General features: G+C 36.1%; 1 protein-coding gene across 1 annotated transcript in view; it reads left to right on the top strand.

The window, feature by feature from the left end:
- Positions 1-7,422: 7,422 nt before the first annotated feature.
- The window catches only part of LOC107755710 (polymerase I and transcript release factor-like), a 25,815-nt gene continuing 8,344 nt past the window's right edge, over positions 7,423-24,893 (top strand). Inside the window, exon 1 of the mRNA XM_016572592.1 lies at positions 7,423-8,227. Coding sequence (XP_016428078.1) covers positions 7,718-8,227 — 510 coding nt within the window. The 5' untranslated portion in view covers positions 7,423-7,717. The remainder of the gene's footprint in view (positions 8,228-24,893) is intronic.

The raw sequence follows: 24,893 nt of genomic DNA, 5'->3' as shown, positions 1-24,893 counted from the left end.
ATATATATATAAATTTTTTTTTATTTTTTTTTTACTATGAACAATGTTCATATATTGGTTTAAACTTTTTATTTTTTGTTGTTGGTTGTTCTTGTTAACGTGTTCATCCATTAAAACCAATACTTCTACTTTTGGGAACAAAAGATAATTCTGTAGTATGTCCCACAGGTTGGAAAAAAAAAAAAAAAAAAAGATTATTCTTAATTTTACTATGTTTAATTTTGGATGGGTGATATTTTATTACATTTCATTAAAAAAAACGTACAAACATGTTTATAATATACATAAAACATGATAATATGATGGTCTCATAGATATAGACAGAGTTGGGCAAGTTACTTCCAAAATGTAATACATTATATATTACTAGTTACTGTCTTTTGAAAGTAATCAGTTACGTTACAATATTACTGTCTCTGAATTGTAATGCGTTACACTACTTTTGAGTTACGTCATCTCAACCATCTAATTCCAGCAACAGAAGATAGACAAACTATTTTACCCGTGGAATTTTTTCTCTGGTGCTGTTTTGCAGTGTTAGTAAATTCACCACTTAATTTTGAGTTAAAATATGTTGTTGTACCTTGCGTTACTGAGATTGTAACGAGTAATAATATTACCCAAATTGTATTAGTAATGCATTATATTACTGCGTTACAGCAAAAAGTAATATACTACTGTAATATTATTACTTTTGTAATGCATTACTCCCAACACTGGATATAGATAGGTGGTAATAAATCCATCCATGCTTCAGCCTTTCAAAAAAGAATCCATAGGCCATTTACAAAACATGTACTGTTATAATGAAATATTTGTGATTTAAATATTAATAAATATTAATATCAATGCATAACAAGCTATGCACTATGATAGCATGGAGTACAAGAGAGATAGGCTTTATGAGCTCTTATAAGTATTTTCTTTTTGATAATATTGACCCTGTGTCTAACGAGTTTGCTACCAGAAGCTGTATTAGAGACACATCCTAACTCAGAATCCTATTTTTTTAGGAACCATGGTAAATTCACTTAGATTTTATAACTTTTTCAAATCTTAAATCAAGAATTAAGCTATATGAAGCTTCTGTACAGTCCCAGATTATTGAATTATTTAGCCATAGCCTATAGACTTTTACTCAGAGTTATCTGATATAGACTGAATGATGCAAGTTTGTGTGCCAGTGTAACACTGAGAGGTGAGAGTGCAGACCTTAGAAAAATGTAGCACAGACTCTGTAATGAATCTGGATATATTTAGAGTCGGTAACTACTGAAGAACCAGAGGTGAGAAACCTACATATGACTGAACAATTCACACTTGTGTATACACCCTCACCCCCCCACACAGTGGCGGTTCGTGGGTTTTAAAATAGAGGAGGCACACTAATTGTATTGGTCTGGGATCCCTGCCGATTATTATTATTATATTATTTGCTTAACCACTTTAAAGGGGTCATATGATGCGATTTCAAGTTTTCCTTTCTCTTTGGAGTGTTACAAGCTGATTGTGCATAGATAAGATCCCTGAAGTTGCAAAGACTAAAGTCTCAAAACCAAAGAGATATTCTTTATCAAAGTTAAGACTCTGCCACGCCCCCCTAAAACGGCTCGTTCTAACACGCCCCACATATCTACCTCACTATGTGGAAACATTTGCATAATGCCGCCCAAATGTTCACGCAAAGAAAGAAAGCGTGGTTTCAGTAACCGCAGTTAGAGTTGAAGCAGCCATGTCAGGGAGACACTGTGTGTTTCTAGGCGAAAGCAAAAGCACTATATTTGGCCTTCCGAAAGTAGATGCATTAAGATTACTTACAACAGAACAGCAATGCATTTTATGGACGACCGTTTCGTGAACCTAGGAGAGGAGGTAATTCTGACTTTGCTATGACAATCTGGCGCTTCTGAATCAGCTACTGTTTTGTTATTAGTTTAAGTATTTGCTATTGACTGTTCAAATGCGGAGTTTTGCGCATCATGTGTGTGTGCGTGCACGCGCGCGTGTGTGAGAGAGAGACAGGGTCACATCACAGTGGAGTCAGCTGTCCGTGGCTTGTGTACTGCAAACACATACCAGCTTCATCACTGTGTCTGTCACGCGACTCTGTTCCCCTTTCGGGCTCTGTCTTTACATTTATTTTGAAAGATGAAGCTCGCGATTATGGTAAGGGGCGTTACATTTCCGACGAGTGCTTGCGGTGTTCGGCCAATCACAATGCACTGGGTCAGCTGGCCAATCAGAGCAGACTGCGCTTGTCGGAAGGAGGGACTTTGTAGAAAACGAAGCGTTTGAGAGAGGCGGGGCATAGAGGACCTACAATAATGTACAGTATTTGAAAAATAATGTGTTTTTTGAACATTAAAGCATGTCAACATATTCTGTTACACCAAATACACAAAATAATGATCTTTAAAAAAACATCATATCACCCCTTTAATGTGAATGTTGCTGTAACTTTATGACTGATCACAAAAATCTTTTAGAATAAACGTTTTTTATTCATCATTTCTTTTATTGGATAAGTACGATTTGAACCATGCTAATGCACTTCCATTAATGCCAACAAAGTTTTCTAGTCTATGCAAAAGAATGTTGTGGTCAATAGTGTCAAACGCAGCGCTAAGATCCAATAGCACTAATAGAGATGTCCACCAGTGTGACACCTGTACTGTCACACCAGAAGACAAAGATGTCACACAAGAGGACAAGGTCTCTTTAAGAAGCATTTTAAATAATTAAATAAGATGTGTTTATCTCCTTGTTATTCTTTTTTTTATATCATTTTCAGTGTTCTTATATGCAATAATTGCATTAGTTAAAATATTTTCTGATGTTTTTGCACTGTTATAAAGTGTCATGAAATTAGGTATAAAATGTGATATTTTGTTTTTGAGACAGAAAGAATTGAGGGAGAGAAATGATTGGGAGAGAGGACACGGAAATACATGTTGGTGTTATATCTTTCACTTGGATTTTATAAGTTATACTGGTCAAAAGATGTATAGCCTGAATGCACTGTAAGTCGCTTTGGATAAAAGCGTCTGCTAAATGCATAAATTGTTATTAAATTATTATAAGTTGCACTGAGTAAATACAGCTGGATAAAACAAAAACTGTGTCCGTCTTCATTTCAGGCTGCAAAGCAACAAAATGTGATTATTTTAAAGGAGTTGATACTTCTCTATACCCACTGTATAGAGCGAAAATTAACAGAGCTCCACGCAGAAGGGATGAGAGCAATGCAGAAAGTAAATAGAATTGAAATGATGCCTAAAAACAGCCATGTACTTTAAAAAAATCATTAATGAATATAGTTTGAATATCAATCATATTTAGCTGTGCCGCACATGCAGCGGGGAGGATCTAGAAGAGTTTCAGTAACATACTGATTGACTAAGTGACTAAATGACTGAAGCTGCATCCCAAATGACGCACTATGAATTGTGCACTTTTTCTTTTTGGAATTTTCAGTGTGAACGCACTATTCGCACTATTATACAAAACGTCATAGAATAGTGCATAAGTACGCGATTTGGGACACACCTTGAATTTTGTTGATTAAAATTATTATTATTATTAAAAAAAAAAACATGATATTGTTTGTATCAATATTAAAGTTTCTTTCTCCTTTGACATGTTCAAATTTAAATAGAAATTCGTTAATGTAATACTTCTCACCTTCTCTTTAATGCAGTAACTACCAATTCTGTCCTTTAGTGTGACATAATGTCCTATGGTGTGACACATAAAAGAACCTCAGATTTGTTTTAGCTCGTAATATCTTTTAAAAAAACAACAACAACAACACAACATTTGAGTATTGCAGTAGGGTTGATAAAATCATCACTCATCTGAAAATGGTTTAATTTTCAGCAGTTTTGAACGGATGACAGCGAAGTTTGTCTTGTTGTCAAAGTTTGTCTTGAAAATGTCCAACAAGTCATAGGGAAAAAAGGATGTTATTCATAATTTCATATTAAATAAATAACACTATATGAATATAAGTGTCTAACAATTAAAATAAATCTCTCTCATGCTATTTGTATATTATTAATTTTTTTTTCTTAATTTTTGCTATATCACACCATAGGACAAATTTGCGGTACAGTTCAGTAAAAATGTAAAAATAAAAAAACGTGAAAAAATTTACGAAAATTGAAAAGTTAGTGACCCCTTATATTTTCTCAAACATCAGACTTCACACTACATAAATATATGTATTTCTTCTTCAAAAATGGTCTTTTACAAAAAACATTTTTTACTGCCTATTTATCACCTATCCACACGTATACAAGTATTATATATGTCATATTAATAAGTTACATTAAATATTCTATTATATACTAAACAACAACAATAAAAATATATTATTTGTTATTACATAACATTAACATTGGTGATATTAATATTATGTTTGAGGAATAACAAATAATAAAAAATAAGACATAATCTAAGAAATATAATATATAATACATGTATAATATTACATATGCCATACTACTATGAAATATTACATTATCATAAAGAACAAAAATAAATTCTTATAAATTATAAATACTGGTGGCATTAAAATGACATGTTTCAATAATTTAAAGTAAAAAATATATATACAAATAATAAAATAAATTACAACTTTTATAAATTTAAAAGAAAAGCATAAAAATTTTAATAAATACCTCTGGCATAATTTTTACAAGTGTCTATTTTAGTAACGACAATCATTTTTTACATTCATATAATTCTAAAAGCGTAGGAACTTGGTACATTTTGTCACTGAAAACCATGTCCTCCAGTGTGACACCATGTTCGGGATTTGAAATCGGGCAATTCCACTGACAACAATATTTAACTTTTTTTGGAACCACTATAAAAGTGTTACATTTTTGTTGTCCTTTGGTGCGACACCCCTAAATTATATATATTTTTAATTTAAAACTGAATGTTAAACTACATAATCATGGAAAATGTGTCTTGCTAACTGCTAATGATTAGCTAGGTTAGCTAGGACTAGCAAGGTCATAAACTAACACAAAAGGCTGAAACATCCTTTGGTGTGACAGATAATGTCCACCAGTGTGACACCTGTACTGTCACACCAGAAGACAAAGATGTCACACAAGAGGACAAGGTCTCTTTAAGAAGCATTTTAAATAATTAAATAAGATGTGTTTATCTCCTTGTTATTCTTTTTTTTTTAATATCATTTTCAGTGTTCTTATATGCAATAATTGCATTAGTTAAAATATTTTCTGATGTTTTTGCACTGTTATAAAGTGTCATGAAATTAGGTATAAAATGTGATATTTTGTTTTTGAGACAGAAAGAATTGAGGGAGAGAAATGATTGGGAGAGAGGACACGGAAATACATGTTGGTGTTATATCTTTCACTTGGATTTTATAAGTTATACTGGTCAAAAGATGTATAGCCTGAATGCACTGTAAGTCGCTTTGGATAAAAGCGTCTGCTAAATGCATAAATTGTTATTAAATTATTATAAGTTGCACTGAGTAAATACAGCTGGATAAAACAAAAACTGTGTCCGTCTTCATTTCAGGCTGCAAAGCAACAAAATGTATTTTACTTACCCCACTGGCAGATAATTTTACTTGTTTTAAGCAAAATGCACTTAATTTAGTTTTTTCCCCCTGGAAACAAGACTAAATATCTTAAGTCACTTGGCTTATCTAAAGTAACTTGATTAAAAAAAAAATAGATATTTTGACTAGAAACAAGATAAAAATACTAAATAAGATAAGTCATTATACTGCCTATTTGTCAACTACCCATCTATAGCTTATATTATATATTCTAGCTTTAGTTTATTTAGAACTTCATTTATCACCTGGACACTCAAAGCTCTGAAGATGGTGGATATACTCTCTGATATTGAGAGGCTCATTTTTGGAGTCCAGATCTACAAAACCATTTTTTCCATTCCACTGGAAATACAATAATGTTATCGTCAATCAATCTCCACTGAATATTACATTATTCTCTCTAAAACTGTAAACAGCAGCATTCTATCAGTGAGAGATGAGCTGTAATAATACACAGACTCACACATGTGTACACATGCAGGCATAAGAGCAGCCCATGTGCATAAGAGCTTAAGTTATTTTTGTAAACTCTTCCCTTTGGGTGGCTTTGGTGTGCTGCATGGGAACAATGGGCCTTTGGGGAACTTAAAAACCTTGTAGGTCTGGATCACATTCCAGCTCTCGCTGTGTCTGTGCCTGTCTAATACGGTTACACTCTCCAGAACCTCATGTTATCTTCACACATATACAGCACTATCCACAAGGGGAAAAAAAATTACTCAGAGCTTGCTCAAAAGATCTAATGGAGTTTGGAAATGTGACATATAAGTATCACCTTTCTCTGAGAGTTCATCTGGAGGTATAAAAGTAGACACAAATGAGACAGTTATTTATATACAATAGGAATTTAGAACTATAAAATTAATGTGCAAAGATCATTGACTTATTACAGTCTTTATTACAGAAATAATATACTACAGTGTGAATTGAATGTAATGTTTTTGAACAATTGCATATTATTTACAATTAAATGAAAATGTATTATAGTTTAAATTTGTACTAAATGCAATTAGTTGAACTATGTTAAATTAGGACTTTAGTAAATTTTTTATAAGTAATTTCATAATTCTGAAATAGGCTTAAAGTTTACTGCAAAATATACTGACAAGCATTTATGGCAAACTAAAAATATAAAAAATAGTATATAAAAATATACATGTAAAATACTTTATACTAAATATTATACTGGCTCTACAAAATTGCAACATCTTAATTACAAATATATTTACATATATGACATAAAAGTATCAATAGAAATGACATTTGAATATATTTTAGTTTACTATAAATGCTTGTCACTACATTTAGCGGAGCACTTTAACCATATTTCAAAGACAATAGAAGTAATTATGAAATGATATATAAAGATGTATTTAAGTCCTGCTTAGGTGGGTCAAACTGCATTTTATATAAATGTAAACTATAATCAATTTTATTTTTAACATGCAATTAAGTATCTGAAAACAATACATTCAGTTTGCACTTAAGTATATTATTTCTGTTTTAAATACTCTTTTAAAAGAATGCTTAACATGATCTTCTTTTTCACAATGGAATCCCCATTTTGTCATATGATTTCAGTCTGGTTATTTGTTATACCACTGATATAACTGGATTCTTCATCTTTAAATGTAAACTGTTTTGACAGTGGGAAAAGTTAATCTCCACAGAGATCTCATTTGTGTTTTTTTTCCACAATGGGGTCCCAATGCAGGCCACTGGGTGGAGCACTGCTCTCCAACACACACACACACACACACACAGTGTGCAGGGGGAGTGTCAGTGGGTAAGAGGAAGGCAGCTGGCACGCAGCTGATTTGTCTGGAGGGTTTCACAGGAAAGTGTGGCATTCACGACCCAGCGCTCATGCAGTACAGACCATCCACAGCCTGCTTGCCAGCCTCCACTGCTCTGGCCAGATCCCAAACACACTCAGAGAGAGAAAGAGAGAGAGGAGAGCAGATGTGCTGAGTGTGACAGAGGAGGGAACAGTTAGGTGAACTCTAGAGGGGAATCCTGAGAGCAGAAAGAAAGGCGAGTTAGGACACAGAACTTTCCACTGCTTGTATCCTTTCACATTCCACGTTATTTTACCACATATTCAAGCTTTCAAACATGGAAGTGATTAAAGACAGCCATCTGCACCTGGAGGTGCCTGACCCACACAGATCCCTTACTGAGATCTCAGAAGATGAAATCAACCTCCCAGCCTCTGATGAAGAAGACGAGGTCATCGCTGAAAACAAAGCAAAAGTTGCTGATGAGAAAGAAGAGGCAGGTGAGGGAGACAAAGGTGAGATGAATGGAGTCATGGTCCTGGCGCTGCTGGACAAAATCATTGGGGCCGTGGACCAGATCCAGCAGACGCAGGCCGGGCTGGAAGTCCGTCAACGGGACATGGAGAGATCGGTAACGGGCATCCAGGGGGAGCTCACCAAACTGTCCAAAAACCACACCACCACAGCCAACACGGTCAATAAGATGCTGGAGAAGGTGCGGAAAGTCAGTGTGAATGTGAAGACGGTGCGGGGGAACCTAGAAAAACAGGCCGGGCAGATCAAACGCCTGGAGAGCAACGAAAATGAACTTCTGAAGAGAAGAAACTTCAAAGTCATGATCTACCAGGTGAGGAGTGTGCACACAGAGGACAGTTAGGATTGCTTAGAGTTTGATCAGGTTTCATAGCTTAGTTACATTTCATTGAAATATCAACTTTGTCTCAGATGTTTTTTGTTTTTTTAATTCTCTATATAAGTAAAAATGGACACAACTGAGACAATTGTTGACATGCAGTATGAGTATATATCCATAAAATGTAGACAGAATAGCTTAGATCTCGGAGGCACTTAATAAGAAGCGTTCATATTGAAATCCCTTATTTCACAATGACTTCACTTCTGACTTCAGATTCCAGTTTCTTTGTAAATCTGAGCACAGGTTGAGATCTCTTCTGAAACTTGAGTTAAGATGCAAGATTTCTGTTGTCTTTTTCTCAAGAGAAAAAAAGCTCCATTTAATGTTATTGGTGTCTAGGAGAAACGTTTGAGAAATTGAAGAAATTGTGTTGGTGTTTTTTCTTTCTATTCATAAATTACATAGATATTTTACACAAATGTTTTTTGTAAAGGTGATTTGCATTATACATTTGTATACACAATGAGTGCAATATGAAATATTCAGGGTACATCACATGTCACAGTCATAATTGTAGGGTGTGGCCTTGGTAAAAATGAGTAGGCTACATAATACCATTAATAAATATAAGCATTTGCAGTGGCCCTAAAAAGTGTTTGCTTACTTAAAATGGAATGTCATTGCATTACATAACAAAATATCAAAGCACACTTTTTAAGTGCAACATTCAACAAAAAGAAGTTTGAGTCTAAAATATCACATATAGGCCTACCGTTACACTGGAGGAAAAAATCTGTAGAAAAAAAAAGATAATGTCCTGGTAAAAAATTATCATTACCTTTTCTGTTAAGATCACAGACATTTGCATGCATTGGGCCCCATTCTTATTAAAATTAAGTGTAGAATTAATATTAATATTAAGATGTTTGGATCATGTTTTTAGTGAAATGTTCATATTTAATGTACAAAATGACACCTCTGGTTACTCTGCTAGGAGACCTGTGTGAACCTGAGAAGGGTTCACTTTATATATACATCTACTAAAATCACCATATGATTAAAAGCCATTGATCAAAAATTATGAAGAAAAGAGTTTTGAGAAGAAGCTCTAGCAGCATCTTGTACATATGACATGTTATTATCTAATGCAATAACATGTATACATTTAAAGGTAAACAAATACTTTTTTAATCAATCATGTAAAGCTTTTCTAGTGTGAACTGATGTACATTTTTTTTATATCTGCATGCACTGTGTTACTACTACAGTTGCCTCAGCTGGGCTACCTGCTGCCTTAAAAAGCAGGATTCTGTTTGATGGTCGCAGAATAAACGAACACTGACATGTTTTTACATGCATTCTCTCTCCTACATGGCAGTCATGCGGGATTAATGTAGAGAAGGTTTCTTTCTTTTTCTCAGAGATGGAAAATACCACAAGCAAAATCCAGAGACTATTTTAAAAGGGTGGGAGTGGTTTGTTATAGGGAAAGAGGGAATGGAAGAACAGAGGCTAAGGACAGAGTAGAGGGGAGTGGGAAAAGCAAGAAAAAGGGTAGCTTCATGCAAAAATAGTCAGAGAGAGTTACTCAGACAGTCTGTCTGTAGTTAGAGTTCTTTTTTTTTTTGGCTGTATAGTGAAATGTGTAATAGCTTGCAGCTTTGCACAGTGGTGCAAGAACATTCAGAGTTTCCACACAGTGAGTCAGAAGAGGCTGGAGCTTCCCGACCCACGCACACACAATTCACTAATTACTCTTCCGAACATCCTTCCTTCACTCATCAGAGAGGGAGGGTCCATCACAATTCCACCCTGTTATTATTTTGCAAGTTTAGGAAGATCAAATTCCACTCTTTTCATTCATTCAATTACTTACTCCCTCGTCTTAGATTATTTGGGTGATTCAACATGATAAGGCCAGAAACATAGTGAAGTATGCAAATACAGATGCGAAAACCTGCAAGCAGAGGTATAATGCAGGGCATATGCAGGTATACAGCATATTCCCACTTCTTATTCAGTCAGCATTGCGGATACCCACTTCTAAATCCCCTCTGATGTACATCAATCTGTAGTGTCCTGCATTAGCCAAAATCATGACAGTCTAGCACATGAGTAACTAATCCTATCGCATGTGAATAAATGCAAATATTCCCTGAAAACACCCAGTAAAGACAGTGACCGAGGCGTAAACATTGCCATGCAGTGTGATTCATTCATACTCAAAGCCTGAGTGAAAGTCCAAAACTGACTCTTGAAGTAATAACTATGACGTGCCAGGAAATCCCTAATATGGATAAAGGCATCCAGCTATCGTGGCCAAAGCAATCTCTGCTGTAGCTAAGTTGAATAAAAATAAATGCTTTGACTGATGAAACGTGAAGACAATAAACTCACGATTGTGAAAATATATGGTTTATGTGTGTTTTTATTAAGTCATTTCCAAGGCAAAAAAAAAAGCATTTGAACAATGCAGTGCTAATTGACATAGCATTTATTACAGTTGGCTATAGAAACTATAAAATATATCTTCTGCCTTATTCTGTGATAAAAATGGAAAAAGTGTTTTATCAGTTTTTAAAAGTGATAAACAAATCATTGCAACAAATTGTCATTAGGAAAATATAGGGAAAATATTATAGAATACAAATTATTGGTTATTGTCCAGCAGTGTATTTGATTTCTCAGCCAATTAAAAGTAAGAGATAGGAAAACAACAACAACAACAATAATAAAACCTGTCAATTAGACAAAAAAAGTATTATTATATTTGACATTTCTGTCCCCCTCACTTCTGAAATGATTGTTACCCCCCTCGGTCAGAGCTCAAAATTACCATTTGCCTGTCACAGTCAGTGACACACAGGAGCAGAGCTGCACAATTCTGGATAAACTGAGAATCACAATTTTCATTTGTTTCAAATAGAGATTATGATTCTCGTACGATTCTGAATATAAAACATAAGAAAATAGCATGTAATTTACTACAGGTTGCGTTAATTGTTGCAGTCTTTTTATTGCAAAATCTGCACCTCTTCTATGGCTAATATTAATTTCATAATGATCCTTACTTCGTGATGTCAAGCAGCAGAAGTTAAGTGACTGTGCAAATACTACTGGCCCATTTTGGGGTAAACTAAATATGCAAGACTAGTCTTACATGTCACTGTTTATAACACCGGGTGTTCATCCTTTGAACACAATGTATGTTCGTCCCATACAATGTGCATTCTTGTGTTATGTTTCGAGTTGCCAGAATTTTGACTTCGCCATCAGTTGTGTTCTATTACAGTTTTTTTTGTTTTGTTTTTTTTGGCCAAGAACATATTCTGTCCATCCAAAATTAATGAGTATAGATTATTGCACAGATATAAAGCGAAATATATATTTTTGATAGTGGATATCTCATTTACGTTCATCAAAGAAACCAAATTCAAACTAAAATTTGAATATCTTTCAAAGATTTAATGACACAAACCTGCAAAACTTTGGTAAATCAAGTGACTAGTTCTTCCGTCATAACAGTAATTGATTTAAAGACTGTGACGGTTGGACAATATCGGGCTGTTGTGATCAGCTGTTGGCCTAGTTTTTGCAGTGTGTTCCACTCCATTGAAATAGTGTGAGCCCTGTTGGTGGCTTTTTGGCTGATTGAGCATGTTGAATTGGCAGCAAAGTCCATTTGTGAGAGAGATCGCTCTGATTTGGTGTTGTGCTTAGCGAACCAATGCATGTGAAGAAAAACAAAATTGACAAAAGCAAGAAGGCTTAATTTTCATTTTCAAAGTCCAAGCTCTTCTGGGTTTCCCTTTTTGAATAATGAATACAGACTACTGCCACCTGCTGGTAAGGAGAGTTATTTCTTCTCATGCAAGTGCAGAATGTAGGTTAATTGGCTGTTGGCTGTAAGCTCAACTTTTTTTGCCCATATGCCGGGCCGGTGACCTGAGGCAACACCAAAGTCATCACCGCTAATTCTTTTGAAGTTTGTTTGGAAAATTGACTCTCAAAAACAGTTAATGATAATGTCAACTATGGCACCCTTTGTAGCAATGCTAAGAATGTGTGAATTGTGTTCTGGTCGTGTGAAATCAAGCTTTAGTAGTCACTGTAGAAGTGTTTACATTCATGCACTTGCATAACATATGTTTCAGGCCTAATACATGTCATATGCAAAGTACTGAACTCATCAGAGCCATGTCTGCTCACCAATGGCATGCAAATCCAACCATTAGATAATTACATACATGTCTGATTTGCATGCTTCATGGATGTGTTGCAATGTTTTGTAGGACAAAGAGTATTCTAATCATTTGTCTACTTTAGCACAGTAGGCCAACGTTCCATATTTCATAATTTGTGAAATGTTTGTCTGACAGACATTTTAGAGTCATGAGTTAATGGGTGTTTAGGGGATTTTCCGTGTCCCTGCCCAAACAAGACAACTCTCTCCTCACCCCACTGAGCCATTCTGTTCCAAGTAAAAAGAATAACAGTTTTCATACAGTATGGACTATCGTTGAGGCGCCTGTCAAGCAGTGTGGAAGTTACTCGGCAAGCTACTGGAAGATAGTCATAATGCAATTTAGTTAGACTAATGCAGAGACAGTATAAGGAGGAGACGGTCAATATTACAAATTTGTACTAAAGCTCATTTTATGATGTTATTGTCACACTTTATTACTGGTTTGAATAAAAAAAAAACATAATCAAGACAAATTATTATAGAGATTTTGGTCTTTTTCCTTTCAAGCAGATAGGAATCATAATTGTAGGCTATTACCTAGAAACTAGCTGCCCAGGGTGTTACCGGTTAGTACTGCTGACTCTTCACCTTTCTGACCCCTCTATATCATCATAAACATTCATCTTGTTATCTGCTGCTGGTACAACTGTCTCTCTCTGCTTCTCTCTATCTTGCGCTAACATTCTTTTGACATAATTTTATCACCTTCATTCTCCCTTTTCATTATGTGTTTGATATTCATTTGAGTGGGACAAAAGAGTTTTCAGATCAGTTGGCACCAGTTAAACACTATATGTGTGCAGTGTGTTTTGGTTAACAGTAAAAGTAAAAAATGTCTTGCATTAAGTTGCCATAATATTTTGGATTTCGCAACTTTTCCGTTTTTACACTTTACTTAATAGGACATCCATTTTAAACCCCATTTTATTTAATAGGACAGATTTTCGAATGAAACATGATTTTCGGGAGAGACTTAAAAGTGACGTCTGTAATATTTTGTTTATCCCTTTGTAGAAATGTTCTTTTTGCAGTCAGATATGGTATTTTTTTCTGTGTGCAAAAGCGTCCACTAACATTAGAGGTTACTGAGAAAAAGTGTTTTTTCAAACATATCAGCCCCTATGAGTTGACCCGCATATCATAGAATAAAGTCGCTTTTATTAGGCCACTGCATTACTAAAATTCAAAGGTTTATTTTAAATGCTTGACTACAATAAACCTCTAAAACATTTTAACATAATTTATTGTTGCTTCTTGGGCCCTCTGGGCATGAATATAGAGGTATATTCCAGTTATTATTCCTCTTCTATTCAGTAAAAGCAGGAAAAGGAATGAGAGAGGAAGGTTGTGTGGTAGGGTGTGGTGTCTTAACAAAGGGGAGCTCATATTTACCGTGCTGATTCATACTTCAGGAATCCTCACTCCCCTGTCTCCATCCAGCTCTTTTGCTTCTCATCCCATTTTGCAACCACTCCGTTCCACCCTCCCAGTATATCACGCATTTATAAACCTGCCAGTACCTTTCACACCCTGATACTCCCTGCCTCCAAAATTCTGATGGCTCATTGGCCTGAACTTCAAATTCTTGAACACATTTGATGTGACTGTTACTGATAACTGTTATGTGAGTTAAACATTATATGTGTACAGTGTGTTTTGGTTAACAGTAAAAGTAAAAATGTCTTCCATTTAGTTGCCATGCTATTTTAGATTTTGCAACGTTCTGCAAGTTTGTTTTTCCTTTAAAGAAAGATCTAAATAATGAGGTAAGCCAACAAATTTCATATTAAATATAAAAATAAAACAAATAGCCTAATATAAATATATAATAAAACATATCAGTTATTTTTATATAAAAAGGAATACAAGGAAGAATCATTTTATTGTAGATTTTTCTTAAGCGCAGATGTCTGATCAACCAACTCAAATTCAAACACACAAATAGATGCACCACTGAAGGGTTTGAGGTCAACAACATTTTTAAATGTTTTTCAAAGAAGTGTCACTAAGGCTGCATTTATCAAAAAAACTAACATATTGTGTGTGTATACTATTACAATTTAAAATAAGGATTTTCTATTTTATTATATTGTAAAATATTATTTTCAGCAGCCATTCCTACAGTTTTTTTGTTCTTGCTGATCCCAAACTTTTGATATATTTAGGCAAATGCAACAGGCATTTATTAACACATAATTATGCACATTAACACATTAACATATATACAGATTTATTAACATATAGTTATAATTCCAAAAATGTAAACACTCAACATAGTTTACACACTATAATGCATATTGCACAAAACAAGGGAAACACAGGCTTTTATTAGTCCAAGGGGAACTGTTTTCAAGTTTGTTGGCTGCTACAATTAGGGCCAGATAATGATATCACTGGCAGCTCAGTAATGGCAAGCTTTGGTAGCGATCTGCTTGCACTGTACTGCATGGCTTATTGTGCCATTAAATCTTTGATTTTTGGCAATGCATCATTAAAACATATTGTTTTGTTTAAGGCTTGTAGTGCATTGAATAGATCTTTAGGTACACCTTTCCACTTTGCTTTAAGGGCTGGATCCAGTTTTAGTCATGTACATCCACTGAACCGGTTGGTTTGTTTCAGTCTTTCAGACTCTTCCTGTCTAAGTGGGCTGTTCTTGTTAAGAATAGGTTGAAATATGGACAATTTGTCTTGCCGATTTTCAAAAGACTGACTTTGTGAAGCAATCCATGTCATGAGCTCTAAAACCTTAAACCTGAGCTCAAACCTTTTTTTTTTTTAAATTTTTTTATTGCGTCCAGAAATTCTCAACCTGGATGCGTAGCATTGGTTTTAAGACATTTCGTTATCAAAGAGATTGGATATTTCAGGCAAGCAAAGATCAGTGAGAAATACACAGCCTGAAATTAGAAGGAAAAACTTGGATCTTGTCCACCTTTCAGAGAGTGGAATGCTTGTATCATGTAACTTATATAATTAACATCAATCACATAGTGAGGTAAGTTGATAACTAAATGTATTTTATCTGGCCCTAACACTGGTAGACCATATATGGCAAAGTCACAGAAATACTCCTGTTGTCTACGGCTTATGTCACTTTGGAAGCAGTGCTTTCTCCATTGACCAAAGAGAGAGAAGGAGCACATGAGACCAGGAAAAAAAAGAGAATTAGAGGAAAAGTGTGTGAAACAGACAGTAAGAAGCGTGCAGGGTGAAGTTATGAGAATAGAAAGCCATCTGGGCTCCTAAAACACAGCTAGCACACACACATCTGTGAGAAGGGAAGGAAAAGCACTAGTGGTTGCTATAAATAGGATCCGCTGCATAGCTGTTTGATTATGAGGGGGAGAGGGCTTGTGGATGAGGCTGGGTTATTCTCTGTAATTGATCTGGAGCAGACGCTCAGAAAGCCCCATGTCCAGACGAAGGCAACAGCAGAATGGATGACTATATCCACTGCTGGCACGGCCCATTGCTGTGTGTCTTTTTGAGTTGTTTCTGTGCAGTTAATCCTCAGGCGGGCATGAGGCATAACAGCATGACTTTGGCTTTTGGCCCATGTTTCTCAGTTTGGCAGAGGCTTTATCTTGTTTGTACTCGATCGCCTACCCTCCATCTTTCTTCTTCTCCTTCTCAAGATTCTCTTTTGTTCAGTGTTGGGTAAACTTCTTTGAAACTGTATGAGCTACAAGCTACTTTTAATTTAAAGTAGTTTAACTACAGCTGAACTACTACTAGTTCACAGTGCTACAAAAAAAACAGCATACAAAAAACCGTTTAAGAAGCACACTTACGCATACTTATTACAGGAAAAGTACTTTAAAATGTATACTACAAATACAAACTGATTGTAGTGATTTATGACACTTGATTGCAAATTAATTGCAATTGTAAATGAAAATGTATTATAGTTTACAAAAACTGAGCTGCTGTCACTGTACTGAAAAAATCAGGTAAAGTTAGTAACTTTAGTAATATTGCTACATTCAGGTATACTCTTAAAAATAAGGCCATCTACGATTCCATGAAGAACCTTAAACATCCATGGAACTTTTCCATCGCACAAAAGTTTTTAAAAATAGAAAACGTTCATCAGATTATCAAATGTTCTTCATTCTAAGAAAAAGGTTATTTTCACTGTTGCATGAAGGGTTCTTTAGGGAACCTAAAATGGCTATTTAATGACGTTGTGAAAAAAACCTTTTTGGAAACGTTAATTTTAGTAGTTACTCCCACCATGCAGTGGTTCTTTTCTAAGATGAATATATATATGCACCTGATTTAAATATATGAGTGTCACAGCAAAGGGGGTGAATACTTAGGACCATGTGATATTTCTGTTTTTCTTTTTTAATAAATCTGCAAAGATGTCAACAATTCTGTGTTTTTCTGTCAATATGGGGTGCTGTGTGTACATTAATGAGGAAAAAAAATTAACTTAAATGATTTTAGCAAATGGCTGCAATATAACAAAGAGTGAAAAATGTAAGGGGGTCTGAATACTTTCCGTACCCACTGTATATATATATATATATAGCACTTTGCATTCCACAGCTGTAAACCATTTGGCATTTCCTATTTTTGACTAAAGAAATATTAATGATTGGATATGTATTGGATTTGTTCTTTCTAAAATACTAGAAAGGATTGTTGCAGCCCAGGTCCAGGATCATCTTTCCGATAATAGTTTGTATGAGCAATTTCAATCTGGGTTCCGTTCACGTCATAGTGTTGAAACTGCATTAGTTAAGATTTCCAATGATTTATTGGCAGCTGCTGATTCAGGACTTCTATCTATACTTATTTTGATTGATTTGAGAGCAGCATTTTATACTATCTCGCACAGTATTTTGTTGGACAGATTGGAGTCTATTGGAAACATGGGTACTGCCCTGACTTGGTTTCGATCTTATCTAACGGGTCATACTCAATTTGTACAGTTGAAGAAGTTTACATCAAAGCCTTCATATGTTACTACTGGGGTTCCGCAGGGCTCAGTATTGGGTCCTCTCTTATTTATTATTTATCTAACTCTTGATAATATTTTTAAGAAATGTGGTATTTAGTTCCACTGCTATGCTGATGACACCCAACTGTACTTGTCCTCCAATCCCACCTCTACTTTTCCTCCGTCTATCCTCTCAGATTGTGTAGCTGAGATTAAAGAGTGGTTTACATCAAATCTTCTTAAACTAAATAGTAGTAAGACTACTATTCTTCTTGTTGGCTCAAAAAACAATCTGGCCTATTCTAAATGTCCCTCAGTGAATAATTATAATTTTTCAGTGTCTGTGTCTAAACAGGTTAAAAGTTTGGGTGTCATCTTTGACAGTACTTTATCATTCAAAGCACATATATAAATAGTGTCATTCGCTCTGCATATTTCCACATACGTGATATTAATCGTCTTCGTCCGGCTCTTTCGGGTAATGAGCACAGTGATCCTTGTTCATGCTTCAGTCACTTCCCATATTATTGTAATGCTCTTTTTTGTGGTCTGCCTTCATTTTATTATATATACAGTGGGTACGGAAAGTATTCAGACCCCCTTACATTTTTCACTCTTTGTTATATTGCAGCCATTTGCTAAAATCATTTCAGTTAATTTTTTTTCCTCATTAATGTACACACAGCATCCCATATTGACAGAAAAACACAGAATTGTTGACATTTTTGCAGATTTATTAAAAAAGAAAAACTGAAATATCATATGGTCCTAAGTATTCAGACCCTTTGCTCAGTATTTAGTAGAAGCATCCTTTTGATCTAATACAGCCATGAGTCTTTTTGGGAAAGATGCAACAAGTTTTTCACACCTGGATTTGGGGATCCTCTGCCATTCCTCCTTGCAGATCCTCTCCAGTTCTGTCAGGTTGGATGGTAAACGTTGGTGGACAGCCATTTTTAGGTCTCTCCAGAGATGCTCAATTGGGTTTAAGTCAGGGCTCTGGCTGGGCCATTCAAGAACAGTCACAGAGTTGTTGTGAAGCCATTCCTTCGTTATTTTAGCTGTGTGCTTAGGGTCATTGTCTTGTTGGAAGGTAAACCTTCGGCCCAGTCTGAGGTCCTGAGCACTCTGGAGAAGGTTTTCGTCCAGGATATCCCTGTACTTGGCCGCATTCATCTTTCCCTCGATTGCAACCAGTCGTCCTGTCCCTGCAGCTGAAAAACACCCCCACAGCATGATGCTGCCACCACCATGCTTCACTGTTGGGACTGTATTGGACAGGTGATGAGCAGTGCCTGGTTTTCTCCACACATACCTCTTAGAATTAAGGCCAAAAAGTTCTGTCTTGGTCTCATCAGACCAGAGAATCTTATTTCTCACCATCTTGGAGTCCTTCAGGTGTTTTTTTAGCAAACTCCATGCGGGCTTTCATGTGTCTTGCACTGAGGAGAGGCTTCCGTCGGGCCACTCTGCCATAAAGCCCCGACTGGTGGAGGGCTGCAGTGATGGTTGACTTTCTATAACTTTCTCCCATCTCCCGACTGCATCTCTGGAGCTCAGCCACAGTGATCTTTGGGTTCTTCTTTATCTCTCTCACCAAGGCTCTTCTCCCCCGATAGCTCAGTTTGGCCGGATGGCCAGCTCTAGGAAGGGTTCTGGTTGTCCCAAACGTCTTCCATTTAAGGATTATGGAGGCCACTGTGCTCTTAGGAACCTTAAGTGCAGCAGAAATTTTTTTGTAACCTTGGCCAGATCTGTGCCTTGCCACAATTCTGTCTCTGAGCTCTTCAGGCAGTTCCTTTGACCTCATGATTCTCGTTTGCTCTGACATGCACTGTGAGCTGTGAGGTCTTATATAGACAGGTGTGTGGCTTTCCTGATCAAGTCCAATCAGTATAATCAAACACCGCTGGACTCAAATGAAGGTGTAGAACCATCTGAAGGATGATCAGAAGAAATGGACAGGACCTGAGTTAAATATATGAGTGTCACAGCAAAGGGGGTGAATACTTAGGACCATGTGATATTTCAGTTTTTCTTTTTTTAATAAATCTGCAAAAATGTCAACAATTCTGTGTTTTTCTGTCAATATGGGGTGCTGTGTGTACATTAATGAGGAAAAAAAATTAACTTAAATGATTTTAGCAAATGGCTGCAATATAACAAAGAGTGAAAAATGTAAGGGGGTCTGAATACTTTCCGTACCCACTGTATATATATATATATATAGCACTTTGCATTCCACAGCTGTAAACCATTTGGCATTTCCTATTTTTGACTAAAGAAATATTAATGATTGGATATGTATTGGATTTGTTCTTTCTAAAATACTAGAAAGGATTGTTGCAGCCCAGGTCCAGGATCATCTTTCCGATAATAGTTTGTATGAGCAATTTCAATCTGGGTTCCGTTCACGTCATAGTGTTGAAACTGCATTAGTTAAGATTTCCAATGATTTATTGGCAGCTGCTGATTCAGGACTTCTATCTATACTTATTTTGATTGATTTGAGAGCAGCATTTTATACTATCTCGCACAGTATTTTGTTGGACAGATTGGAGTCTATTGGAAACATGGGTACTGCCCTGACTTGGTTTCGATCTTATCTAACGGGTCATACTCAATTTGTACAGTTGAAGAAGTTTACATCAAAGCCTTCATATGTTACTACTGGGGTTCCGCAGGGCTCAGTATTGGGTCCTCTCTTATTTATTATTTATCTAACTCTTGATAATATTTTTAAGAAATGTGGTATTTAGTTCCACTGCTATGCTGATGACACCCAACTGTACTTGTCCTCCAATCCCACCTCTACTTTTCCTCCGTCTATCCTCTCAGATTGTGTAGCTGAGATTAAAGAGTGGTTTACATCAAATCTTCTTAAACTAAATAGTAGTAAGACTACTATTCTTCTTGTTGGCTCAAAAAACAATCTGGCCTATTCTAAATGTCCCTCAGTGAATAATTATAATTTTTCAGTGTCTGTGTCTAAACAGGTTAAAAGTTTGGGTTTTATTTCATTTGACAGTACTTTATCATTCGAAGCACATATAAATAATGTCATTCGCTCTGCATATTTCCATATACGTAATATTAATCGTCTTCGTCCGGCTCTTTCTGTAAAGAGCACAGCAATCCTTAAAGCAATTCGTGCTTTAGTCACTTACCGTATATAGTCTTCTCCATAAACTTCAGCTAGTACAGAATTCAGCTGCACAAATTATTTGCAGAACTCCTATAACTGAACACATTACTCCCATATTACAACACTTGCATTGGCTCCCGTTTAAATACCATATTAAAATACTTCTCCTTTACTTATGCACTTAATAATCTTGCTCCTTCATACTTATCTGACCTTCTTCATAAATCTTGCCTTTAGACACATCTTTTTAGGCAGGCTTTTATTCTTGTATTAGGTCTGTTTAGGCTGTAATAATTATTATTGTTGTTTAAGGTTGATTGTTTCAATGTAAGGTGATTTTGAGTGTCATGAAAGGCACCTATAAATAAAATGTAATAATAATAATAATAATAATACAAATTTCAAAGCCTTTGTATTTATTTGTATTCAGGGATTGTGTAGCATTTGGTTCAAAGTAAAAAAAAAAAGTTTGGAAACACAAGAAACAGAAGTCTAAATCAATATTTTTTTTTTGCTGTGGGGAGCATTTGGTACATTACTACAGCTGTACAGAAAGGATGTGCTGATGTTCCACACAGTCATAAATCTCTGTGTAAACACACCTCTCTCCTCCATTGTTATTGGAAAGAGTAACTCAGCAGCACCATGGCAACCATGACTGTAGTGCCGGGCAGTACTCTAAATCAGTGGGCAGAACGGGCCGATGGCAACTACATGTTCTGAGTAACAAGCTAAATATTCTTTACTGTGCTGCATATGGGAAAACATCAGTCTGAGAAAAGACTTTCAGCTTGCCACAGACTGGAAACTGCCTGCTTTGCTTATAAATCTCAACATGGCAACGGACGCACTAGTTGCTCCATGCACCATGCCCCAAACCTTTAGTAAACATTTTTGAACAGTCTGTTGTTGATGGATATGGAAATAAATTATTGCTTTGTGAGTTCCAGATGCTCTATGCCAATGTTCACTTTCTCAGAGCAGTGCGTTCCAATGGAAGCTGGCCAGATCTGCCATTTTATAGCATGAGTGATTTCCTAAAGTTGACACTGAACTCCACATGGATGTGAATCTTCAAGGAGAGCCGCAATTGCTAAGCACACATTTGCCACAGTTGTCTCGACGGTCACCATGATGATCTTTTTTGTGCGGTTGCCATGGAAACACCCAGTGTTTATGACATCAAACAGTTTAATTTGGTGTTGTAACAGTTGAACAGCTCTCTGTATCTTAACAACAGCCTCTGATTCATCAAACAATATTCCCTGCAGGGATAGCTAGCATACCATCACTTTATATAGTCAAATCTCTCAATCTCTCTCTCTCTCTCTCTCTCTCTCTCTCTCTCTCGCCTTTGAAACATTAAAGTAGAAAAATAACTCAGCAAAAGAACAGCAGAAAAGAAAAGACTCTTCTTTTCCCTAGGGTCAAATATTTTCCCATTTCTCTCTCCTTCTGTTCGTCCATTAATATAATAAGGGAGGATTATCAGTATAAAAGAACAGATAATTCAGACTCTGAATTCCGATGGGAGAACATACGCCTGTGACGGCACATTAAAGGCCGTTCATACAAAGAACAATAACTATAAAAATCACTATAACAATAACTATATAGCATCCACACCAACGCACATTAATGCTCTGTTTATTAAAATCTCAAACTCTTTTGAGATGCATTATCCTGCGGTAGTGGAGGCTAGTTTCAGGGCTGCAGTCCTATGACTGCATAACGAAAACCTGTGTGAATAATGAATGTAACACTAACCTCTTAGCATCCAAATTGAATTTCAAAATAGAACATTGCATTTGGGTGGAATATACCTTGAAAACTATCAATCGTTAATATGTGGTGGAAATGCTGCCTTGGTTGCACTTTTTTTCGAACATCCAATTTGGTAGGTGGTGCTTTTGGCTCTTTCTGGATTGGCTGTCACTGTTTTTATCGTTCATCAGCTGAAAAAAAATGTTCCGAAAATGATTCCAGCTATCGATTTGTCTGTCTGTCTGTCTATCTATCCATTTGTATTTATCCAAACTTTCCTTGTCTAGTTTTAATTATTAACAATACATTTGTATTTAGAGCATAGTTTTCCTCTTTCCCGGGTTTTTGATTAATGCATCCAGTATTGAAACAATTTCTTTTCCAATTTGGCTACTTTTTTATGAACTCTATTCACATTTCAGAAGTGGAAGTCGTAACTGTTGGAAAAACTTCTATAGTGGTGAACAGAAACTACAGCAAATATAATTTTTGCTTTCCCATTTGCTTCAGTAGCAAAAGAAAAAATCCATGACAGTATTTCTATGACTTTACAAAAGAGGAAAACATATTGAGAGATTGCTTACATTAGTCAGAAGAGAGAAATGTGTCAAATTTGCAGTCACTCCCTCAGCTGATGTATTAGAAACACTTACACAGCAGCGTTAACTAGTTAACTTTGTTAATTGCGTTAACTGTAATTTAATGCCAAGGTACGATAACACAACATACATGATTATTATTTTTAATGGAAATACAAAAAATAGATTTACAATGTTAATATCTGTGGAAACAAAGTCTTTGAAAAGGGTCCAATAGAATGGAAGGGTAGTTAAAACTCCAAGCTCCAACCCAGGGAGATGGATCACCAGGAGCAGAATTTAATAGCATTAATGATAGTTGTGAGCTCTGATGGAGAGGGATATTAATTAAATGAGACATAAGGGAAACTGTTAATATGTTTGCTTTATCTTTCTGCTAAAGAAATCGATAATCAACTTTAGTGTCACTTTTAGTGTGTGCTTATGTTAATTTTTTGATTTGTGTGTAACAGAATGTTAGGCAACCAAAGCCATTTGTGCTCCACAAACACATACACATTCCACACGTACTCCCTACCCTGGTGCTCCACATTTCCATTTCCTGCCATGGCAAAGTTATGCAACATGTCCTGAGGATTCCCTTCCACACATTCAGATATTCTTGGGAAAAAACCCACACCCACTCTTTTTCCCCTCTGCTCTGACCCTGTGCTGGAGTTTGTGGGTGTGGTGGTTAGCTTTGAATGGAAAGGTGGGGTGGAGGGTGTTTTGGGAGGGAATCCCTCATCGCCATGGAGACAAGGCAGGCTGGAGGCAGGCAGATGTGAAAGAGCTCTTCACATGTGACTGAAGAGAGACGCTTCTGTGAGGCAGTGGAAATATTCCGCCATCCACACACACAGTTTTCATTTATCAGTCTGCTGACACGTGGAAAACATTTTCAGCTAACTTCCTTGTTCTAATGAGGATCAGTTAACCCCAAAATGAGAATTCTGTCATTAAATGCAACCATTATGTTCTTTCAAACCTGTATGGCTTTCTTTCTTCTGTGGAACAAAAACCTAAATATTTTGAAGAAAACTTCATGCAGGTTTTGCCATGCAATGACTATTCATCATTAAAAGAAAACAAGCACCATACACTCTTAAAAATACAGGTTCTTTATTGGCATCTAAATCTATGGAACCTTTTCAGTGCATTAAAGGTCCTGCAAAAGAGGACGGATGAATGAAAGTATAAAAGAGAGGACGTTTCTGCTGACCAGCTGGGGTTGAAGCCAGCTGATATCAGCATATGACAAACCTACCTGACAAACACATGAGAGAGTCAGACAGACAGACAGAGAGACAGTTAACCAAACCTCACACCATGTGACACACACAGAGTCAAAGGAGCTCTTGTTGTATCAGATTGTGTTTATACACACTGTGACAAACACACACACACGAGCATTAACTGTCTCAGAGACACACAAACAACTCTTATGTTCATGTGCTCATATATTATGTCAATCTCTGTAGCCCACGTCCCTCCATGCTTCTGTGGTTGGCTCATGGAAAAGTCAAACAGTCTGTGATGTGGTCTCAGCTCTCTGTAAGCGACTCACACATACTTATGTATGTGTGTGTGTATGCAGAACACCTTGTGTTTGATAAGAAAAAAAGGGGAAAGCCATTGCCCAGACCACGATGAGGCAGCGACAGAATGAAAAGAAGAAGGAATCCTTATGAAACGTGTTGCTGCACTGATTCAGATATACTGTATGTTACTTGTTTCCAAGACAACTGTGTTGTGTGTGTGTGCATGTAATGGGTGAAAGCAGCTGGAATTAGATGGTGGGATTACTTGGTAATCCTCTTCTCTTCTCTTCTCTTCTCTTCTCTTCTCTTCTCTTCTCTTCTCTTCTCTTCTCTTCTCTTCTCTTCTCTTCTCTTCTCTTCTCTTCTCTTCTCTTCTCTTCTCTTCTCTTCTCTTCTCTTCTCTTCTCTTCTCTTCTCTTCTCTTCTCTTCTCTTC

Source organism: Sinocyclocheilus rhinocerous, unplaced genomic scaffold, assembly GCF_001515625.1.
Source record: "Sinocyclocheilus rhinocerous isolate Xijiao unplaced genomic scaffold, SAMN03320098_v1.1 scaffold1193, whole genome shotgun sequence".
NCBI classification, from domain to species: domain Eukaryota; kingdom Metazoa; phylum Chordata; class Actinopteri; order Cypriniformes; family Cyprinidae; genus Sinocyclocheilus; species Sinocyclocheilus rhinocerous.
Note: the sequence above shows the minus strand (reverse complement) of the source record. Positions and strands in the feature narration are given on the sequence as shown.